Source organism: Dicentrarchus labrax, unplaced genomic scaffold, assembly GCF_905237075.1.
Source record: "Dicentrarchus labrax unplaced genomic scaffold, dlabrax2021, whole genome shotgun sequence".
NCBI classification, from domain to species: Eukaryota; Metazoa; Chordata; class Actinopteri; family Moronidae; genus Dicentrarchus; species Dicentrarchus labrax.
Genome location: NW_026136712.1, coordinates 4,047,616 through 4,067,227, shown reverse-complemented (window position 1 = coordinate 4,067,227; position 19,612 = coordinate 4,047,616). Strand labels below are relative to the sequence as shown.

The window sequence follows — 19,612 nt, the reverse complement described above, 5'->3', positions numbered from 1 at the left end:
TTACCTACCATATTTCGCCAAACACAGAGGTCATGTGATAATATTAGTCCCGTGCGAATCGGCATCTCTGTGATTTGGGGTCGTTTTTTGTTTTTTTTAAGGTTTTTTGTGTTTTCCGTTCCTTTTTCCTGCCTTTTTCCCGGTCGAGAATTATGGAGGCTGCGTTGGCAATTATAAATGAAAGTTTTGACTGCATTTTGGGTGCAAATTCTGGAGGCTCATCTAGGTACACAGCATGGAGACCCATTCGCAGAAAGAGCAAGCTGAAATCCATCAGAAGAGCGAAATCTCGAAAGATGATTCGATGGATTACACGCATGGCAGCATGCGGTAAGGAACATTTTCTATCTTTCAACAGGCTCATCAGTTAATATTATATTATATGTTATGCACAGCTTACGCAGAGCCTTGACATCATATCCGGGGGATAATGCCAGTAAATTCGAGTTAAAACACAGACTTCGCTTATGCCGTGCGAATGCGCCGCACGAAACACAGACGTGGGGGGTAATTACTAAATCACAGTGAGGTCCCCAGGTAATACTAGTCCCGTGCGAATAGGGCTGTAGCTGTACTATTTGCAAGTTCAAATGAGTCAAATGCAAGATATGGCTGATACAAACTCATAGCTTTGTGTATTGCTGTTACAGGTAAGTATCCATACCCTGCCAATACTAGACAACCTATACTACTACTACTAGTATAGTATACTACTACTTTGTGTTTTGTTTTTGTCCGATATGTGATGTGTACACAGTGTTAGCTATTGTTAGTTAACACCGGTCAATCATCACCTGTGCAGTTCTCTTCACACCACAACTCAGAATCTTTCAGAAACTTTCTCAAAATATTGACTAAGCATCTAAAAGAAATAGAGAACCCGTCTCAATAGTTTGACTTAGCATCTCAAAATTATGTTATAACAAAGTCATTATTTTTTCTCTCTCAGACTCTTTTTTTCCCTGCCACATTGGCATGAATGGGCTTCCGTACCTACATAATGTTGCAGTGAAGGTTAAATAGCCCTTTTTTCAGAAGAGCCATTTTGACATGAAATAATAACGCAAACCGGTTGGCAAGCTTATTCTGACAGAGGGTCTTCTCCCTGACTCTGTTAGACCTGAATGGAACGGAGCCTTAATTAGTATCATAGATAACACCTGTGTGTACCCTACTACTTCATGGCAAAATGGCTGCTGTAAGCAGGGTCCAATATGAGGTTGCAGGGCGGTTAAATTCCACTGTAGCTTTAACATAATGGTCCTATGTAAGCTTAATAGTGTCACTTCAGGTGGCCACAACTTTGTCCTGAAACTCAAACAAAAGGCTGAAGTTGAACAATGGGTGTCAGTCAGCAGGCGGAAGGACAGAGGGATGCCCTGGTCCTGGGTCAGCTCTGGGTCGCTCACGTCCCCTAAGCAACGGCCTGATTAATGCAAACACTGCGTTACTATGGAGGCCGAGACACAATCAGTTCATGACACTCACCGGGACTGACCCGGGACAGCAGAGCGCCCCGCAGACATGGAGGAGTCACCTGCAGAGGACAAACGACTGGACTTTATAGCGGACTACGTGCTGAGGACTCTGAAGCTGAAACAGGACAAATGGCAGAAGTGCGTGTCCAGCGAGGACAACAGACAGGTGCTGCAGGAGTTCTTGGACAGAGCCGAGCAGAGGACGCTGGTGGTGTCTGTGACCGCAGCCGGACTGCTGCAGCCCGCCGCCGCCTTCACGGCCGGCGCCAAGAACAAGGCGGTGTACTTTGTGAAGCAAAGAAAAGCAGCGCTGAGTCCAGACTCCATGAAGGATAACTTGGTCTACGGGGACTTGTCTTACGCTCCACTGGATCAGTTTTCTGCTCTAGTTGAGGAGGTAAGCAGACCTATGGAAGCCTACTTCCGCCAATGTGACAGAAAAAAAACTTTATGTAAATTATTGTTAGAAACTTTCTTAAATGACGCTTCTCAAAATAATGAGAAAGCTATTTAACCTTTACTGTGCAACTTTATGTAGATATGGAAGCCCATTTCTGCCAATGTGCCAGAGGAAAAAGTTTCTGTAAGTCATTATAATGAGAAACTTTCTCAAAATATTGACTTAACATCTCAATTTTCTTTCTATTCTTGTCTTTTTTGCAAAACTTTTTTTGTGACATTGGCGGAAATGGGCTTCCATAAAGCAGCAGAGCAGAATGTGTTAATTATTGTTAGGTACAGGGAGGACATTCATTTCTCTCTCACACACTGTTCAGCTGCACACTGTAAGTGTGAAGCTTTAAAATGAGATAAATGACTTTGGCACTAGCACAATTGTGGTTGAAATACAGTCACTCATGCACTGTTTGTAAGTAATGTAGGAACTTGTAACTTTACTTCATTTCAAAGGGGCTTTATTAGCATGGGGAAACAGAGGTTTACATTGCCAAACTAAGTATACATTGATGTATATACAGATTAATAAGAAATATATATATTAGAAAAAAATTAAAAATTGATTTGTAGTTAAAAAAAACCACAAATAAATGAGTTGATTTAATTAATTAATTTGTAAATAAATGTTCCTTTATATTATCAAACCTTTTACATTGTAGGAGGAAGTGCATGTCTGCATCCGCTTCACATATTTGGTTTTCTTTTGGTTGCCATGAGTTTTTGTGTCTTCTTTTTTCAATTTCCAGTTTGTGGTCACTGAGCGTGTACTGTAGGATCTGTCTCTGCTTTCTAGCTCTGACAGTACAGAGATATTCTGCCAATTCATCTCATTTTGAGATCAGATAACATTCTACTATCTACTTTTTAGTTTCTTCTTTGCAGTGTTCCATAGTCCTCTACATTTCTGGTAACTTCTGTTAACACCACATCCAAGGCCGGATTTAGCCCTGAGTGGTGTGGGGCAGAGATGAGCTGTGCCCTTTTTGACACCCCACCCACCCTGTTTTTCTCACTCTTAAGTTTCCAATTTGCAAACAGTGCTAGTGGATTAAAGTGGTGAAACCTACATAAATGGGTAAAATGAACTTGAGTAAATAAAATAAACCAAGATGTAATGTGTGGTATAGTATACACAAGCACAATATTTACCAAACTAATAAAGGCTTTCAAACTGGATTTTAAATGATTGCCCAATTTATGGCTAGATGGATTGCCTTAGCACCCCAACCATTTAGTGGTGCATAAGTAGGTCTATTAAGCAAATTAGCAAACAATTACATAATCACTAACTAATTACCACACTGTGGTTTAAGGCCTTTGGCCCCCCTGTGTGTCCGGGGCCCTGGTGGAATCCAGCTTGGCTGTATTTATCTGACAGTTTTGCACATATGAAGGTTTATGATGAGCTTATAAATTATGATACAATGTTATAAAAAGACTATCCAACAAGATATACAGTAGCCAGCTGCAACATTAAATAATCCAATAATATAATATATAGTAATATAACACTGAGAATTAGCTACATGATGGCTCGTTTTACTACTTTTACTTAAGCAGAATATCTGAATGTCTTCCATCACAGTATGCACCAAGGTTTACTCAAGAGCAAACATTTTTTCCATGTAGAAAATTCCTGTTTCCTCATACTTCTCCAGGTTGTGGCCCCACTGCTGTCTAACAGTAGGAACCACACTGAGTGGCCACAGGTAGTGTCTCAGGATGTCAGACGCCACGTCCACTCCCTCAAGACCAATGTGTTTGTGGTGTCAGGCCAAGTCCAAGGCAAGACTCTGTTGCCTCTCCCTGCGAACTCTGAGAGAGTAGAGCAAGCTGCCCTGGAGACAGACAAAAGGTAAACAAACACATGAGACATAAAGGTTCATGTCAGTGCATCATTTGTCCCACGTCTGCATTCAAAAACGGTTTACTGGCGAAACTTCACAGGGGGGAAATGGTGGATAAAAGCATCATTCACTCCTTGGAGTCAGCAGTGATTGAGTGGAGCCATCAGATCCGCGCCGTCCTGAAGAAAGACTCCTCTGAGGCTCTGCTGGAAGGCAAAAACCCCACACCACACACAGAGCTGCTCTTCTGGAAGAACAGGTCAGCACCTCTGTTATTACAGACACTGCATATCCACTGGCAACTGCTGAGAAGCTCTTGCTCTTGTGTCGTGATTGCGTTCAAATAACACGTCCCTACAGGACCTCAAAGTGGAATTGTTTTAGAAGTTTTTGCTGGTGCTACTAATTATTCCAGTTTTAGAACATTTGTGCTATCAAGTGAAAAATGTAATTTGGAGCCCAGTGCTCTCTTTTTATTTCTTTGTTTTACTCACGCAGCAGAATTGTATCTTATGAGGCCAATATCAACCACTTTCATCATTTGTTATATCTCTGCACAAATGTGACAAAAAGCTTCTCTGTTTCATCTGTTTTGTACTTTGGCATATGAAGGTATAGAGTGCATCCACTCCGGCTGCAAAAGCTTTTGATAAACCCAGCCTAGCTATAATGTAAGTGTGAGCTTACTGTGGACAGCTTCATATGGACTGCTGGTGCAACCCAGTCCTGTGGTCTTCTACAAATGTGATCTTTTTGTTCTCCATGTTAATTCCTCCTTGAAGATATGCAGATCTGGAGTGCATCCACTCCCAGTTAAATTCCTCTAAGGTGAATAAGATGGCGATGCTGTTGGAGGCTGTCGAGAGCAGCTATTTCCCTGCCTTTGCTAACATGCAACAGGACGTCCTGGCAGGTAATAACACAATCTACTCTATCTACCAGACAACATAGGGAAATTAAATGAGTCCTGCTTTCAGAGGTATAGCGCATGCATGAATTTTTTCACATATAGTATTTTGGGGTTGAACTGACTTTGATCTTTACTCGTCAGCCTTGGAGGAAGCGAAGGACATCTGCACCTACTTGAGGCCCCTGCAGCGCCTGTTTGAGGACATGGAAAACGCAGAGTTTCCTGATGTCAGGGGTCAGATCGGACCTTTGATGCACACAGTGTGTCTGGTGTGGGCCAACTCCAGATACTATAACACCCCAGCACGCCTCATCGTTCTGCTGCAGGAGACCTGCAACCTCCTCATACAGCAGGTCAACTGCTGTCTTTTCTCTGTGTCAAGTGGCAACCAATTTTTTATTTTTTTATTTTTACTTCTATTTTGTTGTAACAGTCTTTGTTTCTAAGTAGTCATTACTGTGGTGTTTCTGAACTGCACTTGTCAAAGATCACCTGTCAGTACAAGGAAATAGGAGTGGGTGGATGGTACTTGCTTTTTTTTTCTTGGATTTCCAGTGAAAGAAGTTTTACTGTGGGTGGAACTCTTTTCTTTATTCCTCTCTGCTACGAAGGCTTTCACTGTTCATGCTATCAAATTCTCTATTGTTCCTTTGTGTTTAGTTTTTTGGTAACAAACCTCTGTTTTTGCTACCAAAAATGTATAGTGTACCAGAAATCCTCTCCCAGGAAAGACCACCAGGGCTGGTATAATCCACTACATGGACCTGAGACTAAATTAAGCTCTGGTCACAAGTTCATCTCACTCTCTTTGAAATGTGTATGTGTTAACTACCCACAGTGCACATGGCAGACTACACATGGCAATCTCAAGCTATTTTACCCAAAGACCAACTGGTGATCCTATCTGGAATACCATCCTATGTGTCTGTAGTATTTGCAATATTTTTCCCTGAAGGAATATTCACCATGTATAATAACTAAAATCACAAATGGGTCTCAAGATAAAATAAAAATGCAGTATAAATGCTTTCTTTTTTTAGGCTAAAGCTACATGTCCCAGGCAAGAAACTGAACTGGGGATTTTTAGCTAGACCTTTAGCTGTCACTAAAGCACAAGCCGAGCTAACCGGTTTACTGCTCTCCAACACCAGGCCCGGGTGTATCTAGTTCCAGAAGAGGTTCTGAGAGGAGAGGTATCAGAGAGCCTCCTGAAGGTGCAGACGAGCCTGGAGATCCTGCAGCTCTTCAGGTCCACTTACGAGGACCGTAGGGCCAATCTGAACCAGTACCAGAGGAACGGGAGCTTGGTGAGGCCGTGGGACTTCTCCTCACAGTTGGTCTTCTCTGGACTCGACCACTTTATTAGCAGAGTCAAGACCATTAAAGTGAGTATTGAAAAAACATTATTCATTACTCAAAATGTGCAGAATCATTGAGAAATGTCTAAATCTTTGGTATGTTTATTAGTGCTGTGTATTGACAAGAATCTGGCAATACAGTACACATCACGATACAGGGGATTCATTATATTGTGATATATTGGGAATGTAATATAGAGAACAATACCACCATATACATAAAGATGGATTAAAAAAAAGTGTGCTTTTGTTTGAAATTACCATACAGTATCACAGAAAAAAATGTTGTGATACTCCAGTGTATGGATATTTTCTGAATTATTTTCTTCAATGTGGGCTGAGATGTCAAACTGAAACTTGCCCTATGTAAAATATCTTTGCAGTGCCACTTTACTTTAGCTTGATTTTCCTCCATTTCCCATTTGTTTTTCCCTTTAGGACATCCTGTTCACAGCTGTGGACTTGCTGAAGCTTGAGAAATTGGAGATTGGAGGTGTCCGAGGCCGAGCCCTAAGCCAGCAGGTCCAGCTGCTCCATCAAGAGTTCGTGGACAGTTACAAAGTCTTCACTGAGAAGCCGTATGACTGCTTGGACCTCAACAACAGGGTACGTAGTATTCGGATCACAGGGTGCATGAAGGGTTTGTTCACTTGCCTGCTGGGAAAAAAATGGGCTGTAATTTTGTAGCGCAACTTTGAAGGTCAGTTCATTCTCACAAGGCTTTTATGAAACACGCGGCACACAGGCTACAAGCTCAGTGTAATTTCTACCCCTGAATACGTCTCAGTACATGCCCCCCTTTTTTTCTGCATCTGGCAAACACCACCACAGCCGGGTCACTCCAGCGTTTGTGGAGCAAATTGTTTTTCTGCCCAAATAGACATTTTGTGCCATCTAGCTGCTTAACCAAGATGTTTCTGACTTATAGCAAGAAAAGCAATTTACTTTGCTTGTAAGGCCCAGTCAGCGCTCCCCGCTGGATGGCTTTGAGTCAGTGAGATGTGAAAAGGAATATGCTGTGCTGACTCTGCGCTAGCTCCCGCTGCCATGTGGCGTTTTGGCTGTCGTTTAGTTGAGCTATCTGCCCTGCAGGAGTATGAAGAAGACGTGAGGGAGTTCAAACTTAAGGTGGACGACGCAGACCGACGACTAGGAGCAGTCTTCTGTCAGGCCTTTGAGGACGCCTCCGGACTGGAGCACGCCTTTAAGGTCTAAGAGCTTAATCTCTCTGTGTTTCTCACCCACACACACATATACATTCACACATATTTCTTGAAAGCCTTTTCTCTTATCTGATGTCTGCAGGTTCTGGATATGTTTGGAAGCTTGCTGGAGCGCCCCTTAGTGGCCACAGATGCTCTGGACAGATACCCTCTCCTTGTCTCCATGTTTAACAAAGAGCTGGACTGCTGTAAACTCCTTTACAGCAAACACATCCAGACTGCAGAGGAGCTGGGTGAGCATCTTACACAATACTTCAATTAAGTCACTTCACAGCAGCACGTATGAGTGAGCAAGGATCCCACTACAGCGTGATGTAGAAACCAGATAGTTTGGTTTAGGCATAAATCAACCTTTAGATTGTTAAGATTAGGTATGAAGATGAAAATGGTAATGTTTGGGTTCAGATTAGAGATGACCGGGGTAAGCAAATTTTATCACTTGCCTCGAGTGGAATCTTGCTATGCAGATAGTTTTGTTTTTTGTTTTGTCTCTGAGATTTCAGCCTAAAGGTGGCGGCTCTAAACACTAAAAATGAAATTAAGAAATCATCAGCAGCATGCCTTTGCAGAAACATCATCCCCATTACTCTGAATAATCCACAAATACACAGGCAGCTGCTAAGGGCTGTGATCAAAATCAGTCCCATTTACCATACAGTGCACTATATTTACAGTCCTACACTTTATTGTTTGATTTACACTATAGGCTTTTGCATGGTGCCCTCAAAACTTTCTTTGCAATCTGCAACTTTGCAATGGAACAGACAAAAATCGTATTCTCAAAATCCCACAATGCAATGCTCATCATTTTATACATGATGCAAAATGAACGTGAATGCTGAATGTCTGTAATCTCAATTTACTGCTCACTAAGTAAACTACTGAGTGTATGTTTGAATGATTTAGGACAGCTAGTGTTTGGGACCCCCACTAGGGGGTCCCAAACACTAGCTGTCTTGATTTTAAGGCAGTTTCTAAACTTTTTCAGTCAGGGACTTTTCTATCATTTAGTAAACTGAGATATTTTATGGATATTTCATATAATGTTCCAAACTGTAAAATGAACCCAAATAGAGAATTTTGTGTAATAGATTTTTTCCTGTTGTGGGAACTTTTTATACAAAATGGTATAAGAAAACTTATACAGTAGGCCTATATCTCAGCATTTGATTCACTTCTATGAAGAAAAGTAAAGTAATTGTCAGGGACAAAAAAACACTGAATTTATCAAGTAAGTAGCCTATTAAGTCTGTATGATCGTTTAAAAATGATTAAAATATTACATAATACAGACAGAGAATTGTATAAAGTGTTCCCTTAACAGGAAATAATCGTCGTGAGATTCATCCAAGTCTCTTAAGGTTAAGTCAGAAATCTCAGAGATCAATATCTCAAAACTTGGGGCAATAAAATCAAAACTATCTTTTGTGTCTAGATAGCACTAGAGGTAATGCGTAGGTTTTTTTGTGATTTATGTGAACCAATCCTTTGAACATGAACCACAGTGTTTGGGGTCCAGCTTGGGACCATTTGTTGCGTGTCTTTCCCCATCTCTCTCTCAACTCATTTCCTGCCACGTCTCTACTTTGAACTTTCTAATAAAGGCCAAAGACTACCTGGAAAAAATACTCAAAAGTTTGAGTGAGAATGTGACAGCGAGATCCATAAGAACGCCTCAAGGACACTTTGAAAGGGCATGCTGGTTGTTGTAGAGATTAAACTTGGGATGGTCTTTATTTTACAACTTCTTAACTAAAAAGAGAGATCAAGAGAAATCCTGGAAATTTAGCAGACCTTAAGTCATTTATAACCCTGAAAGACCCTACACACTTATGCTGCTTCATTAGACCTCTTGTCAGGACTGTATGGGTGGGTCCTTTTAGCTTTGTTGTGTCCGTTGGGGTGGGATAATTATCCCTGTTCACTTATTGGTACATGAGCTGTTCTGACACACATAATTCCCAGCATAGCTCCACCCAACTTCAACCTGACTAGAGGTCTAATCAGCCAGAGGTATAGAAAACATCTGTGTGGGTGTGCAGGACATTTAAGTCATCTATAACAATATAGATAACCTTCACTCAGTATGTTGACCAGTCCAGCATAGTGTGATGCTTTACTGCAGAGGCTACTATATGGCCAAGACATGAATTGATCTACACATTAGTGACTCAGGCAATCTCTAGATGGTGCTTTTTGCTCTTAACTTTTGGTTTATCACCTCCTGTAAACAGATATTCTGCCACAGGAGAGTGTTTGTGAGGTCTTGAAAAGTCTAAAATCCAATATTGTGTATTTTAGGTCTTAAAGTGGCTTAAATAGGATTTTGAGAAGTCTTAAAAATTTAATGTATAAATAAAGTTAACGTGTCTTGTATAAAGTTTAATATTTCAGTATTACTCTTATATAATTAATGTGGGGTCTTCCACATTAATACAATAACAAAAGACAAAGTTTGATGTGAAGTAGCGTGGGATCATGGGAGTTGCTGTCTTCCCCACCATTTGTGTCACTGCAATCATCTTCTCCCAGTTAGGATTCCTTCAGTGTTAATCAGTGTTCAACCGGTGTAATGCAGTTTTACCTGAATAAAATGACAGATTCCTCTGAGTTTCAACATTGTTGGAAACATTTAGGATTATGGAAGTGCACAACTGAACTACATATAGAACATAGCTGTAGAGTCTTGGAAATTTTTATTGGCTGTAACAACTCCAAAAGGTAACTGACATGGAACTAATACTTTATTTGCCAGTATGTCTTGCATTGCATTCATACTGGTCTTAAAAAGTCTTAAATTTAACCTGTTGTAGCCTGCAGAAACCATGCACAGGCCATGCTGTCACCATACCGTAGCAGAATTTGTTTTAAGAAATGCTACATGTCATATTTATGGCATCTCTGTCAGAATGAGTTGGTACACTCCACTCTGGTACAGGCCTATTTTGTGAATTATGTGTGAACTACTAATATCTGCAGCCATATCTTTGTGGTGATTATCTGTGTAACAGTAATGATTCCTGACCTCCTCAGGTTGGACTCCAGTGAATAAGAACATGCCAGCAGTAGCTGGTGGGCTGAGATGGGCCCAGGAGCTACAGCAGCGCATCCAGACCCCCTTCACCAAATTCAGACACCTCTCCTACCCGTGAGTCTCCTCTCTTGTCTCCAACACGGCAGATAAAAAAAAATACATTTCAGCGGTCATGCATCTCCAGTGATCTCTGTGTGAATTAATCGCTCTGTGAGCTGTTTTAAAGGCCTCATAAAAATGATGTTTTGGAATATTGGCCACTGGAAAGATATTGGGTATGACCTTTGCAGGGGTCGTAAAATTTCATCTTCTCTGCAGGTGCCTGGAGTCTGCAGAAGGAGCCAGGGTCATTCAGAAGTATGAGGAGATGATGCAACTGCTGGACAGGTGTGTGCGTGTGTATCTTACCTCAGTGTATTACACTGTATGTCATCATGCTTAGATGTATGTATTACTGAATAAAAGAACAGGAAGAAAGATTAAAGGGAATAGACAGTGACAGAATAGGACGCCCTCTTATTGGACTGTAAATATCATAAAAGCCAACAACATGAATCAGATATTATCTCCGTCTCCGGCGTGATTTTTCCATGTAATTTCACACAGACGCCGTTTTCAAACTGAACATAAGTGTTTTTGTTAGTTGAGTGTGTAACAGTTATGAAGCAGCCCCTGTGGAATAACATGTAGACATGCAGCTCGGGGCATGATTTATGTTCTCATTACTGCGGTGCTGCTCTGCAGATTATTTCACAGGGCTCCCATAATCCCATATGCTCTGTCGCCGCTCACTGATGCCAAGTGAGAAATGGCCTTTTAGACCACATCCAACATCAAAACCTGCAAGATTAAGGATTCCATTGGGGGGGGTGCTGTTTGAGAGAGAAAGAGACACAGAGATTTTCTGTTTCTATACTTTTGAAGAAATGTCCTCCCACAAAGACAAAGAAAAGTCTCCCAGCGTCAACATGCTTTCTCTTTTTGTTTTGCCACAAGGGCACCTTTAAGTTAACTTCATTTTGGAGGTCATGTAAACATCATGAATAAAATAAATTAAGATTTTTTTGTATCATCACTACAGGTGTTTCGTTGTGATTTACTGTGTTCAGGAGAGCCAGTCTTACCCAGTTCTTTTTGCATCTATAAAATGTACCTTCTAGAGCCCCATGTACCGAGTCCTTTCTGCAGGAGCCATGGATTCGACTCCAACCTGTGGCCCTTTGCTGCATCTCACGCTCTCCCGTCCCTGTCCTGTCTAATAAAGGGCAAAATAAATGAATACATTTAAATTAGACCATCGTTGTTGCCACATTGTGTGTGTGTGCGTGTGTGTCATGGCAAACTGTGGTCTTCGAGACACCTACTGCAGCAGGAACTACCAGAGAAGCGGAGTGCTTTGCCAGGTGTTTTTATGTCTGTCTGCAAACAGATTTTGTCAAAGCGATAGTGTCACAACCATGCAAGATGTGGCAGAAACTGTACCGGTGTATAGTTGAAATTGAAGACGGGTGGGGTCTGAGCAAGGGTGCCAGAAGTAGGGTGGTAGGAAGTTGGGAAGCAGCCACTGGTCCCTCCAATTACACCCCTGGCCCACTTTCATTTTAGGTTGTGGATCGCTGTATTGCACTTTAAATCATTCCTGTCTGCTCTAAGACATTAGGTAAAATTTAATAAGTTTGTGTGCACCATCGTGGCAAAATGTGGTCCTGGAGACCTGCTGTAGCGAGATCTAGCACAGACACAGTGTTAGTACTTTGTTGTGCCACAGCTGCCCCAGTACTTGATTAGTACTTATCATGTTCATCCCATCACTAGATGGTCTCTAGTTTATAATTCAGAGTGGCTCTCAAGCCCATTTAAGAAAGATAAGAAAGGACAATAGTCAATCAATTAGTCGAGCAGTGGACAATTAATCAGCAACAATTTTGACGGATTCATTGTCGATCAAAGCCAGATGGTTTGTTTTTGTTCTGAGTTTTCTGTGATAATAACTGAATGGGCTTCGGACATGCAAAACAAGCAATCTGAAAGTCAATGTGCATTTGAGGAAATTGTGGTGGGCATTACATTGGGCATGATGTTTTTGTACCAAACAACTGATCTATTATTTGTTTGAGAGAATAGCTTAATCAGTAATGACAATTACTGACATTAGACATTTACTGCAGCCCTTTTTAGAGCTTAGATTAGCATTAGTGTTATCAAAAACTGGGTATGCATTGCAGAAGGTTAAAGATGAGGTTGTCAGTATACTCGATGTCCTTACTAGTGTGGTAAAAAATGCTTGTGTGTGTGTGTGCGCAGTAAACCCAAAATGATGTGAGTAAGTCTTTTGTGAATGAGATCACATCACAGTGTGCACACACAGACACACACCGTGACAAACACCCATTCTTTATGCTTCACACGCTTCATATCACTCCTTCACTCCCTGTCCCCCCACCCAGAGTAATGGAATGATGAACAACACCAGTTCCTTGCCCTCAATTTACTCCCATCAGAAATTAGAGCCCTTGTTATACTGTAATAATCATTGCCGCTGCCTCCGATGAACGCCACCATTATTATACATATTCCAGTCAGGAACAGGACGGGCATGCTCACTCATTACCCCCACAGACAAAATGCAGCGTGATTTATGGCCATGACCAAGGTATTTGATTGCCTCTGCGTCTGCGGTGCCACTATCAGGAAATGAAGCTCACAGCAGAAATCCAATAAGGAGCACACAGTGCGCACTGAAGTTCTCATCATAATCGTGGCTATTTACAGATTGATATAGCTGTACAGAGCCCTGACATATTGTCTGTTCCCAGCCAGATGAATCAGCGTTTATCCTCATATTACCCCCCCACGCCTACATCTAACCCTCCTTCAGCGCTACCTCTCCCTCTGCCCTTATTGTCTGCTCGATATGGACGAGCCAATCACGCCTCCCATTCTGTTTACAACCTCGGAGGATTGGGAAAATGGCTCAATCATATGCCTTTTAGACGCTTGTTTTGTTGCTTATGTTAATTTCCATAATGCCAGCCCGTTTTCACGCCTGTGGCCTTGTGAAAATAAAAGCCCCGGCCCTTTTAATGGGAATGTGAAACAATGTTCTACCCGGGCGGGGAAAGGTACAAATTGTTTCTTCTGTGATAATAACTTCTTGTTTGATTGTGATCGCAGATTGTGTTCTTTGGGTTTGGTATTGCAGATACTCCTCAAGCCTGTATGAGACATGGACGGAGACCGTGGGCGAGAGTTCTCAGTACAACCTCAGTCTGCCATTACTCAGCAGAGACCCGGCCACTCGGCTCATCTCAGTCAACTTCAACCCGCAGGTTTTCACATGGCGCCCACATGCTAGGAAAAGTGATCCAGGACAGGCTGCTAGATGTGTCTCTGCTTGTAATCTTTACCTGTGGACAGGATCTGAGTGATTTATTAGTTTGCTTATATATATATTCATTATTTTTGCCTGCAGCTGCATAAGAGAGTATAAATCCTCAAATAAAGTATATTTTATTTTTGCTGCACATTTATCTTGATAATTAGTTGGGTCAGTTTCTCATTTAAAGTCAGTAATGTTGGGTCACACTGCCCTAAAGAATTGCTAACCTACATGTCATTAATCTGAGTTAGTGGAAAGTTTTCTACCCCCAACAAACTATACTGAATATTTGTTGTTTAAATCTTTATTGTGAAACTGGGCTTAAAAGTAACGGTGTTGAATATTGGCACACACCATTGGCAGCCTGTACTGAAAAAACGAAACTCCACTTTTATGGTCTATGGTTTAAATGTCTTCCAGTGCTTCTAAATTCCCTTTTGACCTCTTCCTAGCTGGCATCCGTGCTGAGGGAAGTGAAGTACCTGGAGGCCAGACAGACCGAGGCCATCCCTGAAACTGCAGTGCAGATCTACACCACCAGGGGGCAACTGTGGCAGTATGTGGCCAACCTGGAGCTCACCGTGGGCCGATACAACAAGGTTGGCTTGGATTAGGATAAAAGCAGTTGAGACAGGGAATTTAAGGATAATTACACTCACTCACCCGAGCTGCCAGAGCCATGAATTGTAAAGTGGCATGCTTGAAAGGTGGACCCTGTGATGAGGGTCATGCATTGACAGTATGTCAAACTAGGCAGTGCTGATCAAATATGAATCCAGCTTCTGTTACTGCGTTGACTATTTTTCACCTAAAATCCTTTCAGAAACATATTTTAGTGTACGGTTTCGCTGTAATGTGAGATTGTGTGTAACTGGGTGAGCCGTCGTTGTTTCTTGCTAGCCAAAAGTGTTTTGTGATGTCTGCTGCTTACCTTGCCACTTAATCTTAGCAAATATCTGATCAGTTTTATAATATAGTGTGTACAGCATAAAAAAAAAATCTAAATGTACCACTATTAACGTAGCATTACTAAAAAGATCAGTTGTCCCTCACTGCTCTGAGATCAGCTGGTGTCACTGTTATGATGACTGATCAAAATGCTTTGGTTGTGTTTTATCATGTGTTTATGAGAAAATGATATCGCAACAGAAGATGAGCTGAGAGGCTGTTTAAAACTTAACTGGTAATACAATATTTCTTTGTCTAAAACACAGTAGACTCATTTGGTTAGCTATACTATTACTCACAGTCCAGTTTTCCATTACATGGGCTCATTATTGTATTAAAAGCTAATTATTCAAAATGATATGACCATAAAGTATACACTGCAGGATGATGAACAGGGTTTACCACATTTCCCTCTTTGTAGAGAATTATATTACATTTTCATGATTTCACTGATTGTCTTCTTACAGTACAAGTAGACAGGCGAGCATGGTTACTGAAAATTAGCTTGCTAATGTCTTGTAGCAGTCCCTCAAAAGTCTCATTTGACATCACAGTATGGGGTGGAGTCACATAGTATCAGTAAAACTACGGGTCAGAATGAGGCTGTAGCTATCCTAGCAGCTATCCTTGCTCCTTTGATGGAGACATCCATTAGCAAATCCAGCTAAATACTGGATGGATTGCCAGGACTTTTGGTACGGACTTTAATGTCCCCAGAGGATAATATTAATTATTTTGAGAATAGCCTGATGGACCACAATTTTATTATTATTATTATTATTATTATTATAAATTAGGTTAAATCTTTAATATCATGATGATTTTCTCTTGCCTTTAGCGCCACCCTCAGGTCATATTTCCAACTTTTCGCTTTGATATCTCAAAACAAACAGCTCATCATTTGCATTTGTATGTAAGATATTTGAAATTGTAAACGCTAGCTTATTACGCAAACCTACTCACCACTCTCAGGATATAGGCCATAAACATCTAAGATTAGTAAAGTCGTCTATCTATATTTCTATCTTGTTCATTAGTTTTGTTTTCTGGTGTTTTAAATTGTAGGATTTAGTGGCATCTAGCAACAGATCGCAAGTCTGGTGACTAGAAAAAAATGGCTCATTCTAACAAACACATAACGATTCCTATATTCAGGTGATTATACAAGAATGAAAATATAGTTATATTAATGCCAATAGATCCTCTTATATGTTACACACTGGACCTTTTTTTTTTTTTAAAGAGAATTAAAGCCTTGTGGGGCTTCTGTCATTGCTGTAGATGGTTTGCGGCTGTCTGATAATATTTATATACTACAGAAATGTTGAAATCTTGGCATGGATCAGTTACACTCTACTCAGCTGAACTACAGTGATTGCTGTGCACGCAGTAAGCTTATAAACATATTAGAAAATTATGCTAATGAGGATGTGCATTGTCTGTGTCTGTATTCACTTAATGACTTAAATGAAAGTTAGTACATAAAATGTGTTTCTTTTTGCCACAGACACTATCAAACACATAATGCTATTGTTGGTCTTAATGGGAACTGGACAGGGGGGCAAAATGGCAGTTTTAATAATGTAGCATTAAACAATGTCGGAGCAATCAGTGATGTAATTAACTCAGCCTCACAGAGGACAGCTCCCACAAAGCTCAGCCACACGTATCGCAGCGCCCTCAATGAGGTGATTACATATTAAAAATACTACATTTCATTGCTTCAGGTGGCTAAAAGTTCAAGTCCAATTAAGTCATGGCAACATGGAACGATCCAGAAACAGTGACTTTAATGAGGATGACATCCTGTCTTGATGCTCTGGGCCTCTGTGCGCCCTTGTCAGTGGCCACACAGAAATTATATTAGAATGATATTTCTGTACACACTTAATGGAAGCTGAAAATCACATCACATCTTCCTCTGTCTCCTTCTCGCTCTCTCTCCGACTGTCTGGCTGCAGGTGATGCACTCTGTGCTCGACGTGGAGCAGCCTCTGGTTCAGGGCCAGCTGGGGGACATTGATGCTCAGCTCAAAAAGGCGGAGGAAAGTCTGAACTGGAACAGCCAAGGTCAGGACACTATCTAAAAACTGCCAGATGAGGAATCTTAAGGAATAGCAGATTTAAATGTCTCCTTTTCCTTAAAGGTTTTGAGATATTGGTTTGAGATTTCTACCTCCACAACCAGATTTTAAAACCAGGAAATGTAGATGAGCCAGACATTTTCAGGAGCCTATTTGATTGAAGCCTTTTTTTTTAGCTTTTGGTAATGCCACATTTTAAAATAATACAAATGAATGTAGTCAAAAATAGCAATGTGCTTGCACTTTAGTGTCACTCTCATGTGATCCCTCCCACCTAGTGATCAGTATTGCTTATGTGCAGTTCCCTACAGAGATGAGAAGGAAGCAAGATGGCTCACTCGTTAGCTTCTTCTATACATTCATTTTCTCTTATTTTGTCATACATCAGATTTATGTATGTGGGTCACTCAGAGGCTGCTCCTGGGCTGAATGTGGCCTGCAGGCCGCCAGTTGAATAGGCCGGCTCTATAGTAAGCAGGAACACTTATGAATCATCTTCATTTTGCTCATTTTTCTTGGCATCACTATGAGGTTGCCAGGTTTGGCATTATTGTGCATGCACCGTGACCTATACCAAAACCTGTACTCACTGACTGTATCTGGCAACCCGTGTTATAGCTGGAGATTCTGAACATCAGTGTTGGGTGGATACACCATTGTTAGTCAAGAAATAGTGCACAGTAATAATAACAGGATTGTGCAGATCAAACAAAAGACATATAACATGTTAATTAGTGAGCTTTTGAAGTGTTGGTAAGCTAGGCTGACCTCCTGGCTCCAGCTCCATACACAGACAAGAGATTGAGATTGATCTTCTCATCTCAAGCAAATAAGAGTGTTTACCAAAATGCTTAACTGTTCCTTAAATCTAAACTCTGGGTTATTTTGTGTTCATCTTTGTTGACATCTTGAATGCTAAACTGACAATTAGAGAGCAAGTCCAGCTCTGTGATGTCTTTTCCTCACACTTGAGTTAGTTTGAGCGGCTGTCACTGCTCCTGCTGCCTATCCAAAATGCTGTTGCTGTAGCACTGCGGTATACAATCACTGTGTTCCAGTTCAGCTCTTTGAATATCTACTGTATATGTGTTTGCTATACTATAGTATAGAGTATAGGATGCAAAAAATCGCAATACATATGTGGTAAAGCAGATCTTTATTTGTATGAAAATTCACACTTTATTATAGAAATATTCCTCCTCTGTGGTGCTCTCTCCATCCCTGTCATTTCTGGGCAGAGCAAGCCGCTATGAGACATGACATGAACAGAAAAGCTTTGCATTTTGAAAGACATAAAGTATGAGTATGAGAGGTGTTCAATCATTGATAGGCTTGGCTTGACACTCCGCTGGCAGGCATGTTGTTAGTTTCTTCGACTCCGGGATTCCCAGAAGAACGTAGCAGAAATGAGAAGAGTGTTTATGGCATAAGCCAGCGTGCTCGTCTGTCTGTGGGAATAAACTCACGGTCCCTCTGCAGAACATTCAGCAGTTGCACACTCCTGCTTTATGTTGTTGTATAGTGTGTGTGTGTGTGTGTGTGTGTGTGTGTGTGTGTGTGTGTGTGTGCTCAGTCTGGATGCTTATGGAAGAAATCATTAGTATGTTGTAGATTAATTTGGGGAATAGATTGGACATTTTCCTCTGTATCTTCTGGCCCGACAGCATTGAGTTTCCATGCGTAGGGAAGAAGCATGGCATTCATTCCATTTTATAGCTGATAACCTGTTCACGTGTATATAAAGCTTGTGTCCACCTGCTTCATGTATCAAATACTTTGAGAAGTACATAACTTTTCCCCTCTCTGTTTATTTCATTAATTTCAAACACCAGTTAAAGCTGTGGTAGGTAATTAAAATGTTTAATGTATATATTTTCTGAAACTTTCACTATATTCTGACAGTAGTACATGAGACAGACAATCTGTGAAAAAGTCAGGTCCCTCTGGCACCTCCTATTGCTCCTAATGGCATTTGCAGGAATCCACCAGTCCTGGATGAAAACAACCAATCACTCCTATTCTAGCTTCATTTTTCCTTAATTTTCTATCCCCTTGACCTCTCAAACACCCATCTCCATCATCCATTCCCCTCTAGATATTTGGCAGTACATCCAGGAGGTGCGAGACTCTGTCTGTGACCTGGAGAGCCGACTCCAGAGGGCCAAAGACAACGTACAGGAGATCCAGAGTTGCATGAGGTCCTGGGCCAGCCCCTTGTTTGACAGGAAGGAGGGCAAAAAAGATGCACTGCTCAGCCTGGATGACAGGGCCGAGAGGCTGGAAAGGTTTTACAGCCTGATACAGTCCTCTGGAGAAAAGATCCACTTCCTGCTTAAGGTGGTTAAAAAAGGGTTCCTCATGGTTGTGTGACATGTCAAATTGGCTTTAAGTTTCACTCATTTCATCGCTCTGCGAGGTTATTACGTAGTCAGCTGTTCCTGATTTGCTTTGCCCTACAGTCATTTTTTTAAAGGTAGTAGAGATGATGATTCAGTGTGAGTATTATGCTCTGTCATGTCTTAGAGCAATCTGGAGCTGTTCAGAGGCGAGCAGGCCTCCGAGGAGTGGAAGGCCTACGTGGAGTACATCGACGACATGATCATCGACGGATTCTTCAACAGTATTGAGTGCTCTCTCAAGTTCTTCCTGGACAACACTGGTAGGATATTAATGAACAAACAATACACAGACAGACAAATCGGATCACATAAACAGGGTTCCCAGGCGTCCTGGTATTGACAATTTAAATTAGGTTTATCAGAAAAAAAATGTCTTGCCTGTCTTTCCATTTCTGTTGACACTACTTGCAGCCAACTTTTGGTGTCACATCTATTTAGTCCTTCCAGGATTTCACAGACTTTTTTTGGGATTGTTGTTGCCTAAAATGATTTATTT

The 19,612-nt window shown here is 41.2% G+C and overlaps 1 protein-coding gene across 3 annotated transcripts in view; it reads left to right on the top strand.

Annotated features, from left to right (window-relative positions):
• Window positions 1-19,612, top strand: part of dnah9 (dynein, axonemal, heavy chain 9) — a 332,930-nt gene that overhangs the window by 165,716 nt on the left and 147,602 nt on the right. For 2 of the 3 annotated variants that reach the window (XM_051416718.1, XM_051416717.1), the window contains exons 1-16: window positions 1,469-1,875; window positions 3,593-3,789; window positions 3,882-4,040; window positions 4,564-4,694; window positions 4,833-5,044; window positions 5,843-6,076; window positions 6,488-6,655; window positions 7,142-7,258; window positions 7,355-7,505; window positions 10,306-10,420; window positions 10,625-10,693; window positions 13,509-13,635; window positions 14,138-14,284; window positions 16,595-16,703; window positions 18,813-19,054; window positions 19,241-19,376. The exons of the other annotated variant lie outside the window; for it this stretch is intronic. In XM_051416718.1, the coding sequence (XP_051272678.1) occupies window positions 1,525-1,875; window positions 3,593-3,789; window positions 3,882-4,040; window positions 4,564-4,694; window positions 4,833-5,044; window positions 5,843-6,076; window positions 6,488-6,655; window positions 7,142-7,258; window positions 7,355-7,505; window positions 10,306-10,420; window positions 10,625-10,693; window positions 13,509-13,635; window positions 14,138-14,284; window positions 16,595-16,703; window positions 18,813-19,054; window positions 19,241-19,376 (2,665 nt within the window). In that variant the 5' untranslated portion in view covers window positions 1,469-1,524. Of the gene's footprint in view, window positions 1-1,468; window positions 1,876-3,592; window positions 3,790-3,881; window positions 4,041-4,563; window positions 4,695-4,832; window positions 5,045-5,842; window positions 6,077-6,487; window positions 6,656-7,141; window positions 7,259-7,354; window positions 7,506-10,305; window positions 10,421-10,624; window positions 10,694-13,508; window positions 13,636-14,137; window positions 14,285-16,594; window positions 16,704-18,812; window positions 19,055-19,240; window positions 19,377-19,612 lie in introns of those variants that run through there. 3 annotated transcript variants of the gene reach the window in all.